Source organism: Arachis stenosperma, chromosome 2 (genome assembly GCF_014773155.1).
Source record: "Arachis stenosperma cultivar V10309 chromosome 2, arast.V10309.gnm1.PFL2, whole genome shotgun sequence".
Lineage (NCBI taxonomy): Eukaryota > Viridiplantae > Streptophyta > Magnoliopsida > Fabales > Fabaceae > Arachis > Arachis stenosperma.
The window spans coordinates 120831750-120859310 of record NC_080378.1 but is presented as its reverse complement, the minus strand read 5'-3'; the positions used below and the strand labels follow the sequence as shown (position 1 = coordinate 120859310).

At 28.5% G+C, this 27561-nt stretch overlaps 5 protein-coding genes across 5 annotated transcripts; all 5 read right to left on the bottom strand.

Annotated features, from left to right (window-relative positions):
- Positions 1 to 1184: 1184 nt before the first annotated feature.
- LOC130961261 (protein fluG) lies at positions 1185 to 7002 on the bottom strand. Its single transcript, XM_057887029.1, has 18 exons — positions 6725 to 7002; positions 5948 to 6199; positions 5777 to 5843; positions 5582 to 5698; positions 5398 to 5503; positions 5146 to 5302; positions 4960 to 5055; positions 4808 to 4856; positions 4448 to 4716; positions 4178 to 4350; positions 3965 to 4085; positions 3824 to 3876; positions 3605 to 3734; positions 3334 to 3479; positions 3032 to 3220; positions 2097 to 2329; positions 1835 to 1971; positions 1185 to 1483 (listed from the first exon to the last, which is right to left on the bottom strand). The coding sequence occupies exons 1-18, from the start codon at positions 6884 to 6886 to the stop codon at positions 1421 to 1423; spliced, it is 2520 nt and encodes an 839-aa protein (XP_057743012.1). The 5' UTR covers positions 6887 to 7002; the 3' UTR covers positions 1185 to 1420.
- A 7796-nt stretch (positions 7003 to 14798) lies between these two features.
- On the bottom strand, positions 14799 to 16127 carry LOC130961731 (thaumatin-like protein 1b). The gene is made up of 2 exons (XM_057887724.1): positions 16026 to 16127; positions 14799 to 15668 (listed from the first exon to the last, which is right to left on the bottom strand). The coding sequence occupies exons 1-2, from the start codon at positions 16081 to 16083 to the stop codon at positions 14992 to 14994; spliced, it is 735 nt and encodes a 244-aa protein (XP_057743707.1). The 5' UTR covers positions 16084 to 16127; the 3' UTR covers positions 14799 to 14991.
- Positions 16128 to 17896: 1769 nt separating this feature from the next.
- On the bottom strand, positions 17897 to 19724 carry LOC130961859 (thaumatin-like protein 1b). The gene is made up of 2 exons (XM_057887895.1): positions 19656 to 19724; positions 17897 to 18788 (listed from the first exon to the last, which is right to left on the bottom strand). The coding sequence occupies exons 1-2, from the start codon at positions 19705 to 19707 to the stop codon at positions 18115 to 18117; spliced, it is 726 nt and encodes a 241-aa protein (XP_057743878.1). The 5' UTR covers positions 19708 to 19724; the 3' UTR covers positions 17897 to 18114.
- A 1551-nt stretch (positions 19725 to 21275) lies between these two features.
- On the bottom strand, positions 21276 to 22312 carry LOC130962211 (thaumatin-like protein 1b). Its single transcript, XM_057888352.1, has 2 exons — positions 22252 to 22312; positions 21276 to 21969 (listed from the first exon to the last, which is right to left on the bottom strand). The coding sequence occupies exons 1-2, from the start codon at positions 22304 to 22306 to the stop codon at positions 21293 to 21295; spliced, it is 732 nt and encodes a 243-aa protein (XP_057744335.1). The 5' UTR covers positions 22307 to 22312; the 3' UTR covers positions 21276 to 21292.
- Positions 22313 to 25197: 2885 nt separating this feature from the next.
- On the bottom strand, positions 25198 to 26703 carry LOC130960258 (thaumatin-like protein 1b). The gene is made up of 2 exons (XM_057885627.1): positions 26503 to 26703; positions 25198 to 26058 (listed from the first exon to the last, which is right to left on the bottom strand). Exons 1-2 carry the CDS (start codon positions 26558 to 26560, stop codon positions 25382 to 25384), a joined length of 735 nt encoding a protein of 244 aa, XP_057741610.1. The 5' UTR covers positions 26561 to 26703; the 3' UTR covers positions 25198 to 25381.
- Between the last annotated feature and the right edge of the window lie 858 nt (positions 26704 to 27561).

The window sequence follows — 27561 nt, the reverse complement described above, 5'->3', positions numbered from 1 at the left end:
GTGAGAAAAAATTAGGGAAAGGAAAAAGAATGAAAATGAAATAATTACTATTAATTATATTAGGTGTATATTAAAATTAACTATTAAAATTAATCATTAATATATAATTTATATTGAAATATAAAATATACATTAAAAATAAATTAAACTATATATATTTGTATAAAAATAATACTACTAAATATATAAATAAAGAGAGAAGTTTTGGTGGTTATCTCTTTATTTGTCTTTATATTATTCGTCACAAAAGATTCCCTTGATGAAACTTCCACTATAAAACACAGCAATTTGATTAACACATTGTCTAATTGTCTTATATATTCTAATATATAATATGTAAGTTAAGGATTAGCATCCATCTCCCCAACACTCAATTAAAGTTTTGTTCATATAGATAAATAAAAAAGTAACATTATTTTTTATAAAATAAAGTTAAATATGCTAGTATAGAAAATGAAAAGAGTATGTAGATGTCAACCTATATATTAATAAAATACATACTTGTGTGTTTAAGACCCACTAAATGTTTTTTAAGTGTTGAGCTCTCACCTTCTCACTTTTAGAGAAGCCTTATCTATCCCCTATAAATTAATATGGTTGGAGACATAGTTTTGAGTTTTCAGATGATGTCTTATGGAGTTTCCAATTCTCAAGATGTGTGACCTTAACCACACAAAATCTAGAGAGAAATGATGAAATTAAAGTGCAAAGCATATAATAAGCATCCATGTATTACATTATTTTTATTTATAATTTTTTTTGGGCATGATTATTTTTCTTTGTTCAAGTACATTTTTTTTCTCGTGTATGGGCTCAACAAGCAGAATTATGTGAAGAAAAATGTAATCGGCCCAATTAGGTATCCCAAAAACAGAAACAAACCAAAAACTTTATCCAAAAAAAGTGAAAAAAATCATATTATAAGCCCAACTCGATTGCAGAATACCATATTTTGTGTGTAAATATAAAATTTCACAACAGATATCTTTATGTAAAATTATTAATTAAAAATTATTAAATAATTTAATATATTTGACTAAATTATTATTTAACATTCTTTATTTATCAACTTTACATAAAAATAACTGCACGTGAATATTTACCTTTATTTTATCTCGTACACTAAATTGACCTACACTACTTTTGAAAAAGAAAAAGAAAATCGTATTGTCCAGAAAAGAACGAGAACAAATAAATAATACATTTCATTAAAAATATGAGTTCATTCCAATCAAGATTACTTAAATATAAGTTGACAAATGAAATTATTACATTATATATAAGCATAACGACGAGCTCTATATATTAAAGATAACTTATTAGATAATCACGAGATATACTTAAACTAAATACTATGAACAAGACTAAGCAACCAAAATCAAAATCAAAATCATAACAAACATAAATTGTTTCCATTGCTTCAGTAGATGTGTATGAGTTTCTTGTAAGCATCTTTGTTCTTTGAGTAATGATCAATTTCAGCCTGCATATCATAAATTCACAAAATAAATATCAAATTTTGTCGCTCCGAATTACTTACTCTGTTCCAAACTAAATGTTGCTCCGACCAAATTGATATATTGAAAAATCAATTTATTTGAATATAATTATATCGGAATAATTCAATTTTTCAATATATATATTTGGTCAGAGCGACATTCATTTTGAAAGCGAATAATTTAGAATTATGCAAGTCATACACACAGTGAAAACTTAGGTGCAATCGATTTCACGTAAAGTTGATAAATGATTTGACTAAATTTTCATCTAACGGCTATCGGCTATCAACTTCACGTGAAGTCGACTGCAGCTGAATTTTCACCCATACACATACCTTTCGGATCGCTTTTATGGCAACCATCAAATTTTCGCCGATAAACTCCTTAAGCAAGTCATCCTTATGAAGAGCTTCCAAGGATTCAGAGAGTGATGTTGGCAATCTCTGAAGCTTTTCTGGATTTGGAATTGTATCTGTTTCATAAATGAAAATAACAACTTCATTATTTCCTATGAACTTTATACAAAATTGCAAACTGTTTGAAAAATCATATAAACTCTTATGTGTTGATACAAACAAGTACTATTCATGATCTTACCAACAGGTTCAGGAAGCGGAAGATGCCTGCGAAGACCGTCTATGCCGGCGGCAATTATGGCAGCCAATCCCAAGTGTGGATTTGCAGAGCCATCAAATGATTTCATCTCAAAGTTGCTTACAAGGCCATCAGGAGTTCCGGGCGGAGCGGCGGCTCGCAATGGAGCTTCCTTGTTGTCATTCCCCCAGCACAAGTATGCGCCGCTCCACGTGTTCGGTTGTAACCGATCATAACTGAAAAACCAAGAACAATCTAAGACAGGTGAAACCTCACATGCGCATAGGCGTTTCCATTTCTAAGAAAATTCGAGTTTAAAGAAAGTATAGGGAGCTAATAGAATATTTGTTATTTGTACAATGTGTACAATGGACTATATGAGTTAGAATCGAACTCTTAACCTTTTGGATCTAGAGCTCATGATACCACTCATCCCAAAAGTTTAAACTGATGGGAAAAAGTAACACTAATGGTTATATCTCTACGAGTCTTGCTAGGAAGCCAATGAAATATTTGTACAATATGTACAATTGGCTATTTATTTGGCCCAATATGAGTTAAAAAATGAATATCAACCATACTATCCAGAATAACCATCTGGATATTAGAAATAATAAACATCCCATGTCATGAAACTACTCATCCAAAAAACTTAAACTGATTTTGGGATATAACATGTCATGATACCACCCATCCCAAAAGTTTAAAAAAAATAACATTAATGGTTATATCTCTAATACTCATCCCTAAACTTCCATTGTACATATTGTACAAATATTTCATTGACTCCCTATACTTTCTCTTAATTTATATACATAGTTCTGTACAGACATCTAATTAGGTATTGTCACATAGACAAAAGTCGCGACGCGTCTTTTGCTTATGTGTTACCTGATTGGATGTCATTAACAAAACTTGGTTTAAATGGGAAGAGCAACCTGTTAGGAATTGGAGCTACAAATGCCAGAATAGAAGGAAGATGATGCAAAACTCCGGCCATAAATTCTTTCCCTGTTGTTGATATTCCGTGCTTCGACGATTCATCCTTCGCCATAAACACATTTTTCCCATTTTGCCATAAACTAAGATGCACATGGGATCCAGAACCCAAATCATCTAGCTTATACCTTCAATATAGACAAGAAAAACACATGTAATACACACTTTCAAATTGTTTCTTGAGACTCAAGTAAGATAGCAGTGTCTTAAAAAAGCAGAAGAATGATGAAACTGGACTTACTTTGGTGCAAAAGTCGCGAGAAGGCCGTGCTTTCGTGCTATTGCACGGACAGCTTCGCGCGCGTAAATTAAGTTGTCAGCAGCTTTAGTGCAAGTGGTGTATCCCAAAGCAATTTCAAATTGACCATTTCCAGCTTCAGCATGTAGCTACAATTTTATAGAACACAAAGGCTTGAAACTAGTCCTCAGAATATAGAGCTTTTCTAGAAAAATCAGATGATTTTCGATTAAAATCAAGCGAAGATGTTACATTGTTGTAGATTATTTCTTACCTGCTCTACTGAAATCCCCAAGGAATGAATAGCAGCAGAAATTTCGCGAAATATCTGGGAAGCAGCGTCGAATGCTGACGATGAGCAGTAATGACTCGAGTCAAATGGTAACCATTCTTCTTTCCCTTCCCTGAATATAATTACACCTTTTTTATTTCATCTTCACATTTTAATTAATTTTCATGAAAATTTGTTCTGGTGATATGAATTATTACATACCTTGTTATGCTCTTTAAGAGATAAAACTCATTCTCAAATCCTGCTTTCATTTCCTGGAAAACAAAAATCAAAATTGAACACCAATGTACTTTGGTTTAAAGATATGAATTCAAATATCAGAATTTCGCAATCGCGACATACCAAGTTAAATTCGTCTTTCAGAATCTTCGAAACTCGTCTCAAGGCCTCTCTCGGGCAATATTCCCAGGCCGTTCCGGCTTTGATTTGCATATCACATAAAACCATTTCTTCTTGCTCGCTCCTATCATCACATAAAAGAGTTGAATTACTTGCACCACAAGTTGCCATAATGTAAGATGATAAAAAAATCAGCTTAAGAAAGATTACAAGTACCATGGAATTCTTAATTTAGTAGACAAATCAGGCATTAATCTTATTTCACCAACTGCAGTTAGACCTGACCCTTCAGCAGGTGCATCCATAAAAGAAACCATAGACATAATACAACGTGCTAAACCAACTCCATTCTTCGAAACAGCATCATCGAAACGCTTTTTAGGAACAACCTGAAACAAAATTTGACACCATATCAGGAATTCTAATAGCAGCTCATGTCATGATTCATGAATAACTGAAATTTGCTTTGATGGAACTTAAACTCACCCTGCATCTATGCTGCCCTGAACCATCAACGAATATGATACGAACCAGTGACGAATCAGACTCTAAGCTACTACTACTAGTATTCAACTTAGAAACCAAATTGTATTCTGAACTAGCTAAACTATTAGTTGGACTAATCTTGTAAAATCGAATCGCATTTCGTGCAAATATATCTTTAGCAGCTTCCACAGCCTCAGGAATTGAGAGATCACCATCAATGCACGCGTCGCGCAGAACAGCGAAAACAACTTCACGAGACCACTTTGCACCTATGTTGCAAAATATTATTTCAACCACTTAATCTTACACTAAAGAATATAAACTCTTCAAATTCAGCCATAGGAATAGATGTTAACTAACCTAAGTAAAAGGTTTCTGGAAATGCATAGCCATCAGTGCTGAACATAACCTGAAATCCAAAAACTTAACTTGGTCTTGTGACATTGAATTTCATGTCCTAAAGTTAAATAAATCATGATCTTGAAGTATAACAATATTCTTATTCTTGTCACCTTATTAATTGGAGCTAGCTCTAATAGCTCTTTCACTGAAGATATCATGCCATGTACACTAAGCTTTGGAATCGCCAACCCGAAATCAAGGTAAATCTGCAAAACAAGATTGTTATATCTAAATTTGAATCTGAAATACATATTCAGACTTACTAACATAATTCAATGAGTTGAGAAAAGGTTTGCCTGTGAGTAAACCGAGGCGAGATACGACGCTTCCCTTGAGAACGGATAGGATGCATGTAAAATGACTATCCGAGACTTCAAGAATCTCTTGTCTTCAAGGACTGCACGTAGGTGAAGAGGATTGGACAGTCGCATATCCAAATCTTTATCCCCAAAACTAGTTAAGCAGACCAAAAATTTAGTACCAACAAATAATTTTCTGAAAGCTTTTCAGCTTTAGAAGTATACTAATTACTAAAAGCCATGGATTACCCTGTGTGTATCTGCATTGGCAAGTCATAGGATTGAGCAACTTCTAGACTTTGCAAGAAGATATAATCGACGAAATTTTTGTTAGCTACGCGAACAGGCTTCCCAGCTAAAAAGTACAGAAAATTGTTGATTAAGAACATACCAAAACAGAACATATTATAACCAATCTGCATACTCTACTAACCACTTAAATCCTGTCCGAGACCCTCCTCGGCCTCTATTTCTGTCACATTTGGATTGATTTCCAGGCCACTTCGGTATGCAGCTATGCTTTTGAATCCAAAGATCTCACCAGCAACTGTAACCATACTGTTAAGGATCATAGCTAAACATTTAATGTGTTCATATACAGAGATTTATTAACATATAAAAGGATATGATTTCAACTTTGAGACAAATGCTTTTGTAAATGAATCCAATGTCCAAGAAGATCCATCTGTTAAACCCTTTAAGAGCACGAGATACAAATATTAGATAGAAATTCAAGAACATATAGCAGAATTCAGAAAATGTGAAATAGAACTTTTAGAACTATCTACAAGTATCTTACTTCATCAAGGATTTCCTCGGCGACTCGTTCGATTCTTAAGATTCTACCAACAACAGGGGTAAAACTCCTATGCCATTCAAGATCATGCTTCTTGTCAAATTTTAGTCCATCATCAATGAGTAAGGTAGAGATTCTTGCGGCTTTGAAGCACGATGTGCTGATCGATTGTAATCCGGAGACTCTCCGGTGTTCTTCAATAGCTTCCAAAGATGACTCGGATCCATAGAGCTCAGCAATGTCTCTCAAACTTCTCTGATATTACATAATAATCCATTGTCAACAAATCATATATTCTGTTCAAAATAACTGTCACTTTAACTAAATTAGTATATTGAAAAATCAATGTATCTAGACACAATTTCATCCTTATACATTCAGCTTCCAAGTGCTTATTATACATTTTAAGCACCACATAATAAATCAATTTGACAGAAAATTCTCAAGAATCAATTCTGTTTATCAATAGAGAAAGGGAAAATTTCATTTCTTCAACTTCATATCCTGTCTATCACTCATGATGAAATTGAAATGCATAACTCAGGCAAACTAAACTTCAATTTATGAACATTTTATCTGCTTAATAATGCTGTAATTGCAGAACTTAATCCACCTAAAAAAGTGTTAGGTGGTCCACACTATACTACTAGTTTTTATAGGTTCATAAATAGATGAAACAGAAACACAATCATCAAACATAGCATATAAAAAATCATCAGCTAAGAAATAAATGAACATTAAGAGGAGTTAATTAATAGTTATGATGATATTGATATGGACCTTGAAGGAGAGAGAGTGTGGTGAGAAAGAAACAGCATCACCATAGGCTTCAGAGAAGGCATGGATGAAGGGGAAGTTAGAATCAATGGAAACTATGTTGTGGGCATGTGCATCAACCAGCTCAACCTCTTCCACCGTTCTTCTCAACTCACTAAAATCCATTCTTATTATTTCTTCTCAATCTCACTGATCTCTTCTTCTTCTTCAACTCCTATAAGATGCTGAGTAGTCAACACTTTTTTCTATTGTCTCTGACTTTTCAATATATGCTGTAATAATAATGTATCATGCAATGCTTATATATACTGTGTCCTCTCTTTTCTTCTTTTTATAGACACACAGAAGAAAAGTATAGGGTACTAATATACTATCTGTCAATTTATTATTAATAATAATTAATTATTATATTTTAAACATATGTATAAAAAAATATATTCAAAAAATATATATATAAAAATATTTTTATTAGACACAGTCATAAAAAAGATATTTTTATTAGATATATTTATAAAAATACTTCTGTTAAACATAGTCATAAACAAGAATTAGTAGATGTTGACAGAAATATTATTTCGTAACGTAACAAAATTGTTAAATTATATATACAAATTTTAAAAAATATAAATACAAATTATATTAATTTATATGTATAAATTTTGATAAATATACATGTAAATTATATTTTTTTATATAACATTTTTTATAAATATAAATACAAATTATTATTAATTAAATATTGACTAAAAATAATAATATTTGTTAATCATATAATATTTTTTATTAATAACTTTCTAGTGAGATATTTGGTCTTTAATAAATTATAATTATCAAATTGGTTTTTTATTTTATTTTATTATCCAAATGTAATATATTTTAATTTTTTTAAATTATTTTACAATACAAAAATATTTAGACATTTTTAAAATTTTGTATTAATTTTTATATATAATACATTTTTTAAAAATTGATTTGAAATATTATTCTAATAAATATATGATAAGGTATGGTAATAATTTATATTTTATACATAGATGGTGCTTAGAACGTGGCGGTGACTGGTGAGCTACAAATGTTACTTCAAAGTTCAGAATTCAGATTCGATTTTTGGATCACAATGGGTTTTGGAAGTCAAAATAAGCCATCTGATATGTTAGAAGTTTGATCAAAATTAAACTTTGAAAAAGTGGATCAAAATAAATTATAAATAAATAAATAAATAAAATAACTACGTTTTTTATGATTATATAAATGATCATTCAATACATTGATATGTGATTAGATGACTCTTTAAATTTAATAAATAAATAAAGGAGATTACTTTGATAAAAATATTAAAATATATTTTTTAAAATGTTTATATATGTTATGATATTATTGGATATTTTTATTAAATCGGTTAATAATTTATTTTTTAATAAATTAGAATAAAATTAGTTTATTATAGTAACAATAATAAATTTAGTTGTTCATATTATAATTATTAGATCCAATTTGATCCGATCGATTTACAATATAAACCGAATCATGTTTAAACTTTTTGATAAAAAGATAAATATATTTTTGATTTTTATTTAAAAAAAAATAAAAAAATATAATACAATAAATTATGTAAATTAGTCGATTAGATCAGATCTAATAACAATTAAGTTTATTATTATTGATATAAAAATTAATTTAAAAAATAACCAATTCATTAATACGTCAAATAATAATACAACACATAAATATTTTTAAAAAAGTTATTTTACACATTTTTATAGAAACAGCCGCTATAAATAAATAAAGTGACTTTAAACTTTTGGTGGTTAGATTTTGGAGTAAGAAAACAAATAGATTTGCGTGAGAATACGTGTAATGATATGGACAGATATATAACTACGAAAAAAGAATGACAAAATCAAACAAATTTAGAATTTAATATTCATAGTGGAACAATAGATTGATAGAATATGAATAAAACTGAGATCTTCTCAACTCTTCTTTTGAAAACGTTTTCGTTTCCAAGAAAAAACGAGAAGAGACTAAAATATGCTAAGAATATTGTAAAAAAAAAAAATTGGCTCATAATGGTGGATAACTCAATATATAGTAGTTAAATGAAATAGAAAAATAAATAAATAATTTAAATAAATAAAGAATTTTGGGTTGTGGTAAGAAATAATAAATCAACCAAATAACAAGTGGCTGCTAACTTCAACCAATTAAATATTACCAAAAATTTAATTAAAGTCACATCCTAATTAAACATTATTTAAGGTCATTCCCATTTTGTCAAACTTCAACCATGGCATCTACCTTAACCGCCATTAACAAATATTTTTTATTTTTTTATAATATATATAAGTTTAATTTTAATACATTGACATTATAAAATATATTATACAGCTATATAATTATAATTTTTAAATAATTATTTATATAGTTAATATAAAAAAATTATTTTTATTAATATAATATTATGTAATTAAATATACATGTAAAATAGTTTTATATTGACAATATTAAAATAAACATATATATATATATATATGATAAAAAAAAAGGGACAAAAATGGAGAAAAATAAAATTGATACCTTCTAGACCCTTTTATTTTGGAATGGTTTTTGTTTCCAACCTGTTTTTTCTTGTTTTATTGATTTATTTTGGTTGAAAAGAGACAATACAAAACAGCAAGAGAAAACAGATAACAAACAATCATATTTTCTTCTGCCCTGTGGAGTGTGGACCATAATCCATAATAATTCTCCTAATAAATAATTAACATTGCGTGTCACCGTTTCTATGATAACTTAAATAATAATATAAAAATATGTCCTTTTCTAATTCCATCTGTAAATATTTAAAATAATTAAAGAATATCCATAAGTGTTCTTATTTTTTTTATTTGGCTTGGACATAGCAACTAACAAGTGTTATTGTAATTCATCACCTAAGATGGAATAATTGGTTATTTTTTTATTTAAATAAGTATTAGAGATTTAAATTTATTTTAATTAATGATAAATTTTTAAATTAAATTTAAATTTCTGATGGATTAATTTTTAATTTATTAAATTAAAAAATATCATAAATAACTAAAATAAATAAAATAGATTATAATAATTAATAAACAAATTAAAAACAAAACCTTAAACACATAATTAATTACTTGAATGAAAGTACAATCAATTATATTACATCTATATTAAATCAGTTATTATAATTAGTTATTAATATAAAATATATATTAAAATATAAATACACATTAAAAATAAATTAAATTATATATATTTATACACAAATATATTAATAGTTAATTTTATTGTATAAATAATATTTTTATATTATAATATGCATGTAAATTATTAAGAGGGTGTCATGTCCGGCTAATTTTTTTATATGAGGTTGACATGTGAGTTACGCTCAGTTATGGAGTATTAGAAGAATATACACGATTGTGACGGCGTTCAATTTTTTGTTTTAGTAAAAGAAATCGGACCATGATCCGATTTGTGTGAAGCAAAATTTTTTGTGTATTGAAATCGAACTCAGAATTCTCTGTACCGTCTGTCACGTGGAATCAATATACAAATCAATCCTAAAATTTTCTATACCGTTTGTACTCTATTCGTCTGATTACAATACCTCCAATCGAACAATCCGATTTATCTTACGCAATTCTCAAGTGAAACATTATATACTTCCATAACTCTAATATACACCAATCCTCTCTCCATATTAAAATTAAAAAGTTGGTCATGTCCCGTGATGAAAATGTACTGTGATAGTAACTTATTGCTCTGAGCCAATCTGTGTTTTATCTGGAACACTCAAAACAATTATTGCAACCTGCAACCTGCAACCTATACATTAAGGTGTCCCTACTATACTCTATCTCCATTCTTCTTTCTTCCGACAAATTAATTAGATGGACACCACATTTTTTTTTGGCATATTAATATGCCTCATAGAACTTATAATTTTTTCTACTAATATATACTCTTAAAATAATCAACACGAAATTAATTTCTATAAGAAAAGATAATTAGTATAGTGTATTAATACTGGTTATTAGTGAGATTTGTGTATGCAGTAATAACAACTTTTTGCAATTTGCAAAATACATATATAGGATCAGTGAAAAGTTTTTTTGCAATATGTAAAATTGGTTTTAAAAAAAAATACTTTTTTGTCAACTACAAAAAATCTTTCTTAATCAATGGTTAAAATTTTTACAATCTGCAAATTATGTATAGGTGTTAGCATGTTTTTTTTTTTTTGGTAAGTTGCAAAGAAGAGATAGATTCATATATACAGATATTTTATCTAGTTAGACTATTTTGGTAAAAAAAAAATACCAATTTTAATCCATAAAAAAATTGACCTAATATAGACATACATTTTTTTTTCTCTTAAAGAATTATAGACATTTTTTTACTCAAACCTAAGATACAATATTTTTTTATTGTGATATTTTTCAACCTTATAAATTAAAGGCCAATCCACGATAAATTTGAGCTCTATTTAAAAATTTGTCATTGATTAATAAGTTGTTGCATACACAAGATATAATTCGAACATCCGACATTTACTTAAACGAACGAGTGAACTCATCACTCGACCAACTTAAGTTAGTTAAGACACTAACATTGTTAACTAATCGTGCCAAGTCTTGGGGTTATTACATTTGCATGTACACAATTTTTTTTAATTGTTTTTTTTTAAGTTTATTGGTTTAGGAAACCATCGCTTTTTTTTTGGGTCTTTAGAAAACTGTTAAAAAAAATCAAAATACGATTCTACGAGTTTGGAAAAAAACCTCATAGCCCACTAGTTGATATAGAACAGCCCAATAACAATAGAAGGTGATCTTACTTTCTAGTGTTTTTGCTTCTTTTTCAACATGTTTCGAATAAGGGTTAGGGTTCTTGAGCCACACTCTGATACTGAAAGTGCTATCTATAAATGATGTTACAAAATCCCTAATCTCTCACTCTGATAAAAAAAAAACATGTTTCGAATAAAAAAAATCTCCTTTTTTCTAATTAAATATTAATTTTTTAATTAATTTAAATTGGTTGAGTGACTAATTCACTATTTAACCAAATGTCTGTGTTCGCATTTCGCTTTATGAATGCGGTAACTCGTCAACCAACAAATTCTTAAATAAAGCTCAAATTATAGAATAATCTTTTAGTTATCGACAAGATTAGGGAATACTATAAAAAATAAAAGTACATAAATATTAATTCCCTTAATCGTATATTTCTCTGAAAATAGTATATCTCCCTTGAACAAAATTTGAGAAGAGAAATTATTTTATTTTAAAATAAAAATATAGGAAGATGGGTTTAACTTTTCGGGGAAAAAAAAACAAAAGAAAAAAGATCAGAAGACGTGTCATTTTAGAAGTTTGATAATTTTTCAACATATGATGATGAAATCAATAAGAATGTGTCACTTCAAGGACACTTCAATTTATGGCGAGAATTGCGCTAGTTATAGTACATTGAATTACCATCTACATATATATGCATGCATGCCAAACTCAATTAAATAACAAAAATAAAAATGATCTCCACAAATTAATATAAGTACTAATAATAAAATGATAATGATGATCTTCATTACTCTCTCTTTCATCATTTGGTGTAAATTTTAATTTTTAAACCAAAAATGATGAAATATATGTGGAAGCTTAGATTCAGTCCAATCTTTTGTATAATAACTTTTCATTGAAAGAAAAAAAAAACTCAGGTGAATTTCACATCTATATATAGAATGTGCCAAATCTACTAAATGGATTATTTTAGTTCTGATAAGAATAAAAAGATTCGGAATCATATATTCTTGTGATGAGAGATACTTTTTCTAATTTTTTCATTTATGTCAATTCTTGTTGTCTATATATTAGTATTATATTAATTATCATAATAAATGAAAAAAAATCTAATTTATTAAACAATAATGTTAGGAAGATAAAAAAAAATAGAACTTACCTTATTTAACATTTATTAATTGTCGCAACAATTAATGAATGTTAAATAAGACGAATTATAACTATTTTTGACTTTTTTTTGTTACCAAATATTTCGTTTATTAACAAAGACTATGGATGAATATAATTAGTAGCTAACTCCATCATGATATATAATATATTACCTTGAAAAGTCTCACATTAATAATTAAATGGCAATAAATTAAAGTTGAAGCTAACTTAACCATATTTTAATTAACCATCGCAATTCGCAAATTACCTTCATTATTAGGTAATACTTTTCTGACCATTAATTCAGCACAATAGAGATTTCTTATTTTCTTTTATTTAATTAAATTAAATTCAAACAACAAAGAAAGTTAAACGCACTACACATAAGAACATTATGTGAGGAGAAAAAGTCGTAATAATAAGCACAAACGAGTGACAAGATCAAAGGATAAAACTTGCCATATGTGTCAAGTAATTACATCTGGCGTTTTTCAATTTTCATAATAAAATAAAATCACGTCCTTTTAATAATAAAAGGAATTTGTTCTTTGGTTGTTCAATCAAGGCTAAACTACATACCATGGGTTACATTTTGTGGTTCCATTATTAGTAATTCTTTAAAATATCTAAAATTAAAAATGCATCATTATTCTTTATTATATAGCATCTCATTTAATATTATATCTCCTAAAAATTTAAACTGATACAAAAAAAAAAATAATTATATTTTTAACACGTTTCTTTATACAAGAACTTTTTCTTCGATTTAATTTGTATAATTTTTTGTATAAGTTTTTTTATTTATCTTATGTTAATTTTTTTTTAAAGTCATCAATGATAAAACTCTAGATTGTTAGGTCATAAAAACTCTAATATTATATCATGATATCACTTCTCTAAACAATTTAAATTAATACTAAGAGAAGGCACATAAAAAATTATACATCTAATTACTAGAACTTTTTGTTTTAAAATTAACTATATATGAATATTTATGTTAGACATATATATAATCAATTATATGATAACCTAAAAATACCATATACGGGGTAGTAAAAAAAATATATGTATTATAATTTTACTATAGATATAATACATAATAAAATATAAAGTTGTCAAATGAATTAGTCTTTCAACTTATTTAGGTATGACCCACCCAAGTTCGCGGGTTAAACAACTTGGCCCGTTTAAATTTATTTTGTTTACTGTTTATAATTTTTTAACTCAATGAATTAAACGGATCGACCTATTTACTCTTTTATTTTATTTTAAAAAAATATTTTAACAAAAAAATATTATTTTTAAATAAAAATTTTAAACAAATTGCCTTTTTATTGATGGATTAGGTTTTCAATTGGATCATGAAAAATATTGTCCGGCCATATTTTTTTGAAAAAAAAAAACAAATCGTCCATTTAATTCGTCATTGTTCAAGTTAATTGGGTTCAGTCGTTTAATCCAAAATTTAAATAAATATAATTTTAGAGATAAAAGTCCGTCCGTTTTAATGGATAAATAAATTGGTTTGACAAATTTGATTTATTTTGATGATCCTAATAAAATATAATAATATTATTTGATTTATATGTAGTCAATCTTATTTAATGAGATAAGACTTTATTGTATTGTTGTGGTATAATTCATGAGAATTTATTTTCATACACTAAAATATTTACTTTTTACGTTTTTTGTACCTACCGTTGGTGATTCCAGTTATATATATACTTTTTTGGTGAGGTATATATATCAGTCATTATATTTATGAGAGAATAATAATTAAGGACCATAAAGAAGAAGCACCCGAAGTCTAAAATAAACGTATATCATGTCATCATTATGATTGAAAAAGAAAAATGATTTGTATTTTATATATATTGCATTAACTATATATCATATCGATTTTGGAATCAACTATATAACTTTGATAATGAATTACTACTGACTAGCATCGAAAAATCCCAATAAAGACAACATAAATAAATACGTTACACCTCATGCTTAGCGTGGACATGTTCATTTGTGTCGTACAATATTGAAAGAGCTAATACTTAAGTAGTTAGTATCATCACATAAACCAAACAAGGTATAACACTATAATAAGATTTTATTATTATTGAAAATCCCTATATATATTATTAATACAATGCAATAATCACAAAGGGACGTGATTATTATTAGTAGTAGTATTTTTTTATCCTGTATAATAATTGTGTGCACTTATTTTTTGTCAAGTATAACTAAGGCACAACAATTAGTTATTAAGATCTATCCCTTTCTAGCTACTCAAAGCTATAATATTTAAGGACAGAATGTAATGGCATAACTAGGGCTTCCAGAGCAAGTGAAAGTGCTCCTAAGATCATCATAAGCATAGCTATAAGCATCAGGACACTGTTGCTTGAAGAATTTAGAGTAGTTTGTTGGAGGGCAAGTTTTTTCAGTGTTGTGACTACCAGTGCAACAATACTCAGGTTTGCCAAAAGCTACACAAGCACTCTTGCAACCGACAACGTTTCCATTCGAGCCTTTCACTTGCAATTCACTCGGGCAAGCCCGGTTAATATTGGCCGGGCAACTCGAGGTCTTGCAAGTGCCTCTACCGCCTTGGGTGCTAACCGAAAGAGGTAGGTTAAATCCGTCCACATTACTAACATCGTAAAAGTCTTGTCCACCATTAGCTGCCACAGTAATTTCTACTAGGGTTGCCGGTGTGGCTCCACCATTGCCATTGCACGCGACTTGGCCAGTGCCACAGTCGCCAGTGGCGCAGGTGAACCTTCCGCCGTTGTTGGAGCAACCAGTTCTACCCCAAAACCTACCAGACCATGGAGATGGAAGGTTCAAGGAATTGGTTGCTCCTGGTGCCAATGTAAAACCAGTTTGTGACAATTGCGTCTTTTGAGAACCAGTTAGGGTTCCTGGCCATACAGTATATTGACATTTGTTCTTGAAGGTAACCCTAGCTCCTTGTGCCACTTCAAAAAAAAATAATAATAATAAAATTAAGAGTCATGGTTAATTCACATTATTTAATCATGTACATATCTATAATCTTACAGTAATATTAGGAAGACAATAATATAAAATTATCTTATTTAATTTAATATCTATAATTTTATGTATATAATATCTAAAGTTATATATTTATTACATCTAATACTATGTATTTATACAAATATAAAATAAGACAATTTTAAGTTGATTTAAGCTAATTTTTATTATTTTTCAAATATTTCTGATAATCTTATTAATGCTTGATCATGTGATAATTAAGAGTCACTAGTAGTCCAAAAGAAAATGTGATGAAAAAAATACATGAAAATTAAACATACCACAAGCAAGGAATGCAAAACCAAGGAAGAGAGCAATAACACGGGTGATGATCGCCATTGTTGGTGAAATTGGTGATTGATTTCTTCTTGTTATGTTGCTATGGTGTGTGAAGTATGTGCTAATAACAATTAACATGCCTTGCTATTTATAGTAATTGAAGGTTGAATTTTCAATTTTGAGAAATTAATTAATATAATGCCATATTGATGACTATGAGTTAGTCCATGGCTGCTGCTGACCGCAAATATATATATATATATATATGTATAGAAATTAATTAATATAATGCCATATTTTCTTATTTTCAACATGGTTTTCTGGAAGAAGAAATCTTCGTGTTAATCTTTTATGACGTGTTGTAAATCTTTTTTTTTTCTATCTCTCATCTCAAGTTTCTGTTGTTAGGTTTTTCTCCAATAATAGTTTTGGTTTCACATGTATAAGTGAGTTTTTTTTTTTCTTTCAATGAACTCATAAATAAAACTAAAAGTCCGATTTGTTCGTTGTAACTTTTAATCTTTAAATTAAAGAATGACTAGATAAAAACAAAGTAATGAATATTAAATAGTTAGAATTTATTTTATTTATTATTTATTAAATAATTAATAAATATTAAATAAGATAATTAAGTTGTGATTAGTTTTTACTAATTTTTTTGTTATTAAATATTTTCAGAAAAATAAGAGCAAATTAAAAGAGATTTCACATACACGTTACCACTTTTTTCCGTAAATCTAGTTAAAAAATCTGGAGAAAACGTGACTACGTTCACAAGAGTAGATCAAGAACTATTAAAAAAAAAAAACAACAACAAAAGGAGATAAAGACTAGTGAAGATAGGAGTTTCCGCGTATTATATTTTTGAGAAGGAGGATGCTCATGTAAAGACACATCTAAAACGTCTTTTTATAAATATATTTATGTATCGTATTATTATTAGACGTATTAATAAATTTGTTATTTTTGAATTTTTTAACAAATTAAAATAAAATCAATTTTTTATACTAATAATAATAAACTCAATTATTATTATATCTGGTCGAACCGACTAATATAATTTGCTGGATTATGATTTTTTTGTTTTTTTTTTATCAAAAAATTTAAACATAATTCGATTTAGATTGCATAAATCAATCGAATTAAATCGAATCTAATAATTATAATGCGAATAATTGAGTTTATTATTGTTACTATAATAAACTGATTTTGTTCTGATTTATTAAAAAATAAATTATTAACTGATTTAATAAAAATGTTTAATAATATCATGACACATATAAACGTCTTTAAAAAAAATATTTTTAATGTCTTTATTGAAATGGTCTTATTTTGAGAAACCAAAAAATTGGAAGAATTCGCATATTACTAATAATAAGAACACAAAATATACAACGTATTAGATTATTAAAAAATAAAAATATCATTAAAAATTAATTATTATATATTTGTATATAAATATATTTATAAATATTTTAATATGTATTTTATTTTAATGACCGATTTTTTTTGGTGACTAATGACTGGTTTAGTATACATCTATCATGATATTATTAAAATTTTAGAAATTCAATTGTAAATAAATAAAACCCGAACAAATATCTAAACCATGCATGTTATAGTCCAAGTAATTTAAAATAATTGATATAGGTTACTCTGCACGAACGACTTGTCGTTTATTTTTGGAATCAACTATGAATTGAGACACTGCTAATTAAACTATAAAGTATAAACCCCCTCAATCTTGGATTTGCCGGTAATTATTAATTAAAAAAAAAAATAAAAGTAGTATATGGACGAGATAAGTAAATTTGCAATAGGTGGTTATGTGAGTATTAATAAAAAGAACAAAATTATGTGCTATATGGGAAACTTTGCTGAAGAAAAATTATATATCTTTTATTACATTTGATGACAAACAATATAACAAAATGCCATATAGCATGTACATCATCATTACATTTATTCCCAAATGGTGCTTGTGCTATGAATCTATTTATGCATTGATATATGCACTTATTTTTTCATAGCAAAATTATTGATTAATTAATATTAATGCCATGTATATATAATGTATGCATTAATTTAAGTTCATGGACAGAAGGTGATAACATAATTAGGGCTTCCTGAACAAGTGAAAGTTCCTCTTTTGTCATCATAAGCATAGCTATAAGCATTAGGGCACTGGTTGCTAAAGAATTCGGAGTAGTTTGTCGCCGGACAAGTCTCCGGTTTGTTGTGATCGCCGGTGCAACAATACTCAGGGGTGCCAAATTGCACGCAAGCACTCTTGCAACCAATAACGCTTCCATCAGATCCTTTAAATTGCAATGCGGCCGGACAAGCAGCATTGATGTTAGCTGGACAACTCGCGACGTTGCAGGTACCAGATCCACCCTGTGGGGTAATTGAAGAGGGAACGTTGAATCCGTCAACGTTGCTAACATCATAGAAGTCTTGTCCACCATTGGATGCAATGGTGAATTCCATTAGAGATGCTGGTGTGGCTTCGCCGGCCCCACTGCATTCAAGGTGGTTGCCACAGTCGGCAGTAGCACAAGAGAATACTCCGTTATTGTTGGAACATCCTGTTCTAGCCCAAAATTTTCCGGACCATGGTGCTGGGACATCAACTGTGTTGGATTGGCCACTTGCCAATTCAAAACCAGTTGTTGATAGTTGAGCACTATTGGCGTTGGCTTGTGATCCTGGCCACACTGTGTATGAACACTTGTTTGTAAGAGTTATTTGAGCTCCATGAGCAACTGAAAAAAGAAATTATGTCATGTTAATATTCATATAAATAATATTATAGGAGATTTAATGTCAATAATAATAATATTAATAATAATAATAATAATACCTTTTTAATTTAACAAAAATATTATTTGTGCACTAAAATCAACTACTAAAATCAGCCACCAATATATATTTGTGTATAAATACATATGTGGTTTAATTTATTTTCAATGTGTATTTGTATTCTAGCATATATTTTATACTGATGGTTGACTTTAGTGACTGATTTTGATATACACGTAGCATAACTTTTAAATTAAATATGCATGCTTATTAATGAGAAATAATGTTATATATATATTCATAAAGATATATATTCGAAATTATTATTAGATGAAATTAAGTGACTGTCCAATGAATTATTTTTCTGAAAAAGTCAGATGAACTTAAATATATAATAAATTTTGTATGTCATACTAAGATTCAATAAGTAATCTACTGTCAAGTTAAAATAAATAAATAAATAAATTATTTAACTAGTCTGCGACAATATACATATATATACTACTATCCATCATTAACATCATGGATATAAAAATACTATTCTATATATAAAAATGAAGGTGGGATAACTTATAAGACACTAACTAGAGAAATTATAAGAAAAATGGAAATGTTTGGTAAAAAAACTGCCAAAATTTATTATTTTTAATTTTATTTAAAGTATCATGTAATAAATAAATACTAAATAAAGTAAATATGAATTGTTTGAACTTATTGCTTTTTGTTTTCCTAGTATGACGGTAAGAAAAAATAGAAAAAATAAATTAAATAAAAGGAGATATATAACATATGGAAGTTATTAAGGTGGTTAGAATTTGATGAAAATATACCACAAAGGAAGAATGCAAAGCTTAGGGAGAGAACAACACGAGTAATCGCCATTATTGTTGTTAGCTTAGTGATCAAGAAAATATTATGAATGTGCCATACAATGCTTATTACTATTTATAAGCTTTGAGGTTTGATTCTTCAACTATATTCATGGTTACGTGGTGCAATTTCATTGGATTGTAATTAATACACCGTGGCTCTAATGAATTGGTCCATATGGGGCTGCTATATATATGTAGAAATGTCCTTATGCCGTGATATACGGTGCAGATTTTTCTTGTTTTCTAACATAATTTTCTGAATCAGACAAATTAAAGAACATTATGAAATTGGATATGTTAATCTTCTAAATATCTAAATTGCTTCATCTACATTCATTCGTTGATTTATTACTTCTTTATTTTTATCTTATAAAAAGCTTATCATGTTAATTTCGAGATAAAATAGTTATTACTTATTTCACTATATAGCAACCACCTTCTGTATTTATATATTATGATGCGTTGACCAAGTCTTTCTACGTATAAAATGGTGCATAATAATAACTTAATAAATGGATTATTTTTCTTCAACTTGCCGTTGTTACACGTAAATGTTTTATTCTAGGCTATCTAGCTACTAAACCTGAGGTGAAAAATCCACCGCGAAATTTCACACAAATAACAAATATTTTCAATAAACTCATCAATTTCAAAATTTCCACCCATATGTGCCTAATAACTCCAATATTTAATCCGCACATGATAGAATGCCCAAAAATAAAAAATAAAAGTCTTAATAATTTTGTTGCCAAATTAGAGTCAAATTAGAGTTAAGAATTCAAATGTTCGTGATATGAAAAGTTAAAGTGTTATTTAAAAGATATTAGTTTATATTTTTATGATGTTTTAATTTAATATATTTTAATTTTATTTATTTAATTACTAAATTGGGCCTTATCTGTATGGATTTTAGGGTTTTCTTTGTTTTAACCTAATAAGAGGTTATAAATATCTCTTTAGCTATTATAGTCGTAGCATAGAATGATTTAAAAGTTTCAAAACTCCTTTTTGGTTTCGTGATAAAACCATGGTGTCGACAATTGAGGTTGAGGAGTCCTTTTTTTGTTGCATCGGAGGATTAAATAGAAGGTTGAGGAGTCCATTCGATTCAATTCCCAAACTATGGCATTGACAAGTTAGGTTGATGAGTCCCTCTCTTGTTGCATCAAGAAATTGGATCAAAAATAAAGTGATTCTCTTTATACTCAATTTCAATCTATCTTTTGTTTCTATTTCAATTATAATTTATTTATTTTTTATTAATTTTAATTCTGATCTTATTTATCCTATTGTTTCTTTATCATGAACTGAATTGATTCTAATTCTGACATAATTCAAATTCATCCTTAAACTAACATCTTTTATTAAAGAAAAAATAGTACACTTTATGATATAATTAAAGAAATGTTAAATTTCTATTTATTATATTTTATACGAAAAAAAAACATAGATTTCTCTTTATATATTTTTTATTTTTTTTCTTTTCTTTCTTTCTATTTTCTTTTCTCTTATTTCTAACAAAAGTAAAAAACTTAATTAGTCACAACACAATTATATATCCATGTTACGTTCCTCCCAAACTAATGTACATAAAATCAAGGACAGAACTTGAGAACATAACTAGGGTTTCCTGAGCAAGTAAAAGTTCCCCTCTTATCATCATAAGCATAGCTATAAGCATTAGGGCACTGTTGGCTGAAGAATTGAGAGTAGTTTGTTGGAGGGCAAGTTTGTGGTGTGTTATGATCACCATTGCAACAATATTCAGGTGTATTAAAAGTCACACAAGCACTCTTACAACCGACAACACTTCCATCAGATCCTTTAAATTGCAATTCAGCCGGACAAATAGCATTAATGTTAGCAGGACAACTCGCGGTGCCACAAGCACCGGAGCCACCTTGTGGACTCATTGAAGAGGGAACATTAAATCCATCCACATTACTAACATCGTAAAAATCCTGTGCACCATTATTATTTCCTGTAGTAATTTCTATTAAAGATGCTGGTGTGGCTTCTCCAGCACCACCGCATTCAACGTGGTTACCACAGTCTGCGGTGGTGCAGGAGAATACTCCGTTATTATTGAAACATTCTGTTCTAGCCCAAAACTTTCCGGACCATCCGGCCGGAAGATCCAGCGTGTTAGATGCTCCGAATGGTAATTCGAAACCAGTTGATGATAGTTGAGGACTAGTTGCACCAGCTTGTGTTCCTGGCCATACAGTGTATGGACAATTGTTTGTGAATGTAATTTGTGCTCCTTGACCCACTACATGCAAAGAGAAACACAAAGAAATTAAAATATTAAATAATATATTATGATATTTGTATCCATAATATGATATTATTATATATATGAACGTTACTTTTGATAACTACACTATTATCTTTTTATCTTGTATATATGAATATAATTTGAGACATATGTGTAAAGATTCTTAAATAATATTGGATCCAAAGAACATCATGTGATAAAGGAGACACAAGGAAGTTTAATTTAAAAGAGAAGTAGGATGGAAAATGTTGTTGAAACTTGAAAACATAAATATACCACAAAGGAGGAATGCAAAGCTAAATAGAGAGAGAGAAACACGAATAGTTGACATTGTTAATAATGAAATTGGATTATATTTGTGCATTGCTATGCTTTGAGGCATATATATACATACAATAATAATGTTTAGAACATAAAAATAAAATCAGTTAAAATAATTTAAATTTACCTTATTTAATATTTATGAATTGTTGTTACAAGTAATTGTTGTTATAATTAATAAATATTAAATAAAAAATTTAAACAATTTTTTTTACAGTAATATTAGAAAAACAAAAAAAAAATTAAAATTTATCTTATTTAACATTTATTAATTGCTATACTAATTAATAAATATTAAATAAGATAAATTTTTAACTATTTTTAGTTAATCTAATTTGATTACCAAATATTTTTGTATTTTTTTAAAGATTAACCTTCAACTATATATGCATTGATAAATTGCATAATAATTATTAGTGGTATAAGATTGAAAGTATTAAAAATATAATTATTTATGTAGCTTTTGTTTATTAATTCAAGTTTATCTTATTGAGATCGATGTTTTTCATCACCTTGCCTTAATTATAATGAATATATATAGTAACCTCATCAACATTGATGATATGATTTAGATATGGTCTTTACCCAATAATTGTATCATGAAAAACATTCGCCTTATGAAAATATTTGATGAAAAAAGTTAATTAAAAGCTGTCAAATTTTACTACTTTTAATTTTATTTAATACAATAAACAATAAATAAATATTAAATAAAATAAATTTTAACTGTTTAAATTGATTATTTTTTTGTCGTCCTAACATCATCGTTACTTTATGCAAACTAATAAATGATATAACTTATATTTATTCAAAACATAAGATTAATATGCCCATAAATAAATCATCCGATCCAATTCGATCCATAGAAATATCAACATAAATGTTCGTTTTGGATAAACCTAGCTAACGTGGAATTTTGAAATTTGGGGATAGGCAAATTCTTTTCTTAAGGAAAAAAAATTAAGTTCTAGCGAAATAGCTAGTAGATCTTGCCAATAAATTCAACTTTACAATTTCATACGTGCCCAATATATATAATATAAGTTTGTTCGGATTTGGATCCTCTAAAGTTTAAATTTTATTTTAGAGAGTAAAGTGTGATCTCTCACTATTGATTTCATAAGTGGGACCAAGAATAAATATAAAAGAGAAACTATTCAAGTGTTGAAGATCACACTTTATTCTCTAAAGTAAAATTCAAACTTTAGAGAATCCAAATCCAGTTTGTTCAACTGGAATATGCCTTTGATTCGGTTCTTGTTGATTAATTCATGTCTTATGTTCATACGTTGAAAGCCACGTATGCTAAATAAGTAGATGGTGGACTACCCTCTGCAAAATGTTTGGCAACTTTTTCTGTGGCGTTTTTTCTCTGGTTATTCAATTTTAATTCATTGATGTTGTGTTGTTAAAATGTGAATGAATCCAATAAAATGTGTGTTGGATATTTAAAATTTAGATCTACTTACCCTCTGTGCTGTTCTTGAAATTTTTTAATCTTTTCATTTTAAAAAGGTTAATATTATTTTATATATATATATATATTTTTTTAAAAAAGAATATGTACATCAACGTAATTTTATACAGTAATTATCTCAAAGTATAATTAACCTACTATAATGAGTTTTAAAAAATTTGTAAAAATGATCATTATCTGCTCACTCTATTATTATCAGACAAAAATTATATCTTTCAGATGAACACATGTCTTTATAAAGAGAGATCTACGTCAATTCTACACATAAAGAACTTAAACAAATTTTACACTATAAAATTCACCTAAATAATAAGATTCAGAATTCCTGTAATTGTATTATGAGCAATGCTAGGGGCCAGCAATTTTTGTGATTGTTAGCCATCAACTAGCCATCAATGATAATTTGATGGTGTAAGATTGGTATGAGATTTCATCCAATGACTCACCTTCCCCTACTGGTTATATGCTGGCCAAAATTCAATAAAACTGCTGGCCCCCTAGACTTTTCCTTGTATTATTTATATTTATACCAGTGGATAATAATAATACATATACATGTCTATTGACTAAGTCCCCATTTTGATTCCTAATATTCACGCGATTATTCATTTTGGTCCCCGAAATTTAAAATGACCTATACTGGTCCTCCAGATTCAAGTTTTGGCACCAATATGGTCCCTCGACTCTTTTCGGTGACGATTAGACAAATGGAGTGCTGAGATGACATCCTTCCTGTCACGTTGGACGCTGTAACGGCTAGTTAATGTGGCGAGGGTTGTATTTGTATCCAATTTAGTCCATGAAACCCTAATTATCTTATTATTTATCTGAGTTATAATGACAAAGTTTTAATAAGAGGGACTAAATTGGATACAAATACAACCCTCGCCACATTAACTAGCCGTTATAGCGTCCAACGTGACAGGAAGGGTGTCATCTCAGCACTCCATTTGCCTAATCATCACCGGAAAGAGTCGAGAAACCATATTGGTGTCAAAACCTGAATCTGGAGGACCAGTATAGATAATTTTGAATTTCGGGGACCAAAATGAGTAATCGCGTGAATCTCAGGGACCAAAATAGGGATTTAGTCAATGTCTATTAATCAGAATTTTTAGTCGTTTATTATATGAAATTTTTAAATAGAAAAAAGTTATTATCCAAAGTAACTAAAAAGAATAAATATATTTTTTAATTAACTTTTTATGATGGTATTTTAGAAATAAAAGTTGAATATCAATTATTGGTATTTACTTCAATTATTGGTAATTCTTTATATATGAAATTCATTGATAATGGTCATATATTTATTAAAGAAATGAATAAAAAGTGTTTAGAGAGAATGAATAGACTGAATGATTATTATAAATGGAATGAGTTAGAAAGTGTTAGTCAAAGGAAAGAAAGTAACAAGAAAAAGAAAAGAAGAGAATTAAACTTTATTGGATGAGACAAATCACCATTACAATCAACAAGTGTGATTGTGTTTTATTCATCACCATACACGCTAGTATGGTATATCTCTATATAATATATGCACTTATTTTTCACCAAGTGATGAAAAAATAAGGCATAACCATACTATTACTATATAGTACTATTACAAATTTATGGACATAATTTGATAGCATAAGCAGTAGGCTTTGAACAAGTGAAAGTACCCTTATTGTCATCATAAGCATAGCTATAAGCATTAGGGCATTGTTTGCTGAAGAATTGGGAGTAATTTGATGGAGGGCAAGTTTGTGATGTGTTATGTTGAGGCCCGGAGCAACAATACTCCGGCTTACCATAAGCCACACAAGCGCTCTTACAACCGACAACACTTCCATCAGAACTTTTAAATTGCAAGTCGTTCGGACAAGCAGCATTGATGTTGGCCGGACAACTTGCAACTTTGCAAGTTCCAGTGCCACCTTGTGGGGTAATTGAAGAAGGAATGTTGAATCCATCAACATTACTAACATCGTAAGTATCGTGATCACCATTGGTATCTACTGTAAATTCCATCAAAGATGCTGGCGTAGCTTCTCCAGCACCACTGCATTCAACGTGGTTGCCACAATCTGCAGTGGCGCAGGAGAATACTCCGTTATTGTTGGAGCATCGTGTCCTGGCCCAAAACTTCCCAGACCATTTGGCCGGGACGTCGACTGACTCGGATTTTTGGGATAACAATTCAAAACCAGTTTTTGGTAGCTGTGGACTACCTTGGTTAGCTTGGGATCCTGGCCATACAGTGTATGGACAATTGTTTGTGATAGTAATTGGAATCCCTTCAATCACTGCATACAAAACAAAAATCAAGAGCTTGATATTAATACATTTGTTATTAATAACATACATATATAATAACATAATATAATTAATAAGAATTAGTATTACATCAACAAAATAACTATTTATTATAATATTTATTACATAAGTTTTCATATAAAGAAAATAAATGTTATTGAATGAATATGTAAAATTTTATGCACTAAAATTAAATTTCTTAATTTTAGTATATGGTTTATATGGCTTCCTTTTACTATATATCATTAAATAAATAGACCAATAATGTTGATAATATTAAACTTTTTTCCACCATATATAATTTATTTCATACAAAATTTGACAAAAAAGACATATTAACATAGACATATATCTAACATTATAGGCATGTAGAAATGAGACATATAGAAGGAAGAAAAAAAAATGCAAAATGTGATTGAAACTTTAAAACGTACCACAAACAAGGAATTGAAAGCTAATTAGGCAGAGAGTAACAACACGAATACTCGCCATTGTTGGTGAAATTAGTGAATGATTTTTGTTTCTTTCTAAATAATGTTGCTATGGTAGCTAGCTAGTGAAGTACATGGTAACAATTAATGTGCATTAGTGTATATATAGAAATTGAGGCTTGAATCTTCAACTATGCATGTATGGTACGTGGTGCAATTTTGTTGCATGAATGCTATGATTTTGAGTAAGTCCAATGGCTGCTATTGACCGTTTTGTGTGTGGAATCGTCCTATTAATTATACGTTTCATCATTCCCATGGCGGTGTCAATTTTTTTTGTTATTTTGTCAAATTTTCAAGATCAACATTCTTTTCACGAAGACTATTCTTTTTGTCATCTCAATGAGGTGTTATGGTTTTATTTGTGTAGACCAAGGTTAACTTATCTATCACGATTCATAAAACAGATAGATAATTATATTAGATATGGTTTCTGTTGTTTAGGTTGGAATAAAATGCTTCTTACGCGTTCTTGACCAAATTTAATTCCAATTAAGGCTTTAAATTGGGCTTTTTTGTCACTTCTAATTGGGCCTTGATAGTCGATATTGGATACTTAAACAAATGGGATGGGCCTCCTCACGCTTCTGGTTAGTCTTTTTATTTTGGGCCTCTTGGCCTCCAAATTGAAACCAACCAAAATAATACTAAAAAAAAAACACAAAAATATTTGATTCTCCGTAATAACCCCCAATCTGGTTGGACAATAAATAATCTGTGGAAGTATTTCTATTTGAGATCTTGCAATTAGCTAAGAAATTGCTTTATAGTTTATACATAAAAAAAAATTCAAATAATTACTTAAACAAACGAAAGAATTAATCATTCGAATAATTTAAATTAATTATAAAAAAATTTAATTTTAAATGGCCATATAATAATAGAAGCCCACAAAAGAATAAATATATTTGATAAAATAATTTTTAAAATTTAAAAATATTATAATGACCATGTTTATATTTATGTTGCATTTTTTTCATGGTGTTTGTTACTGTGTCTATA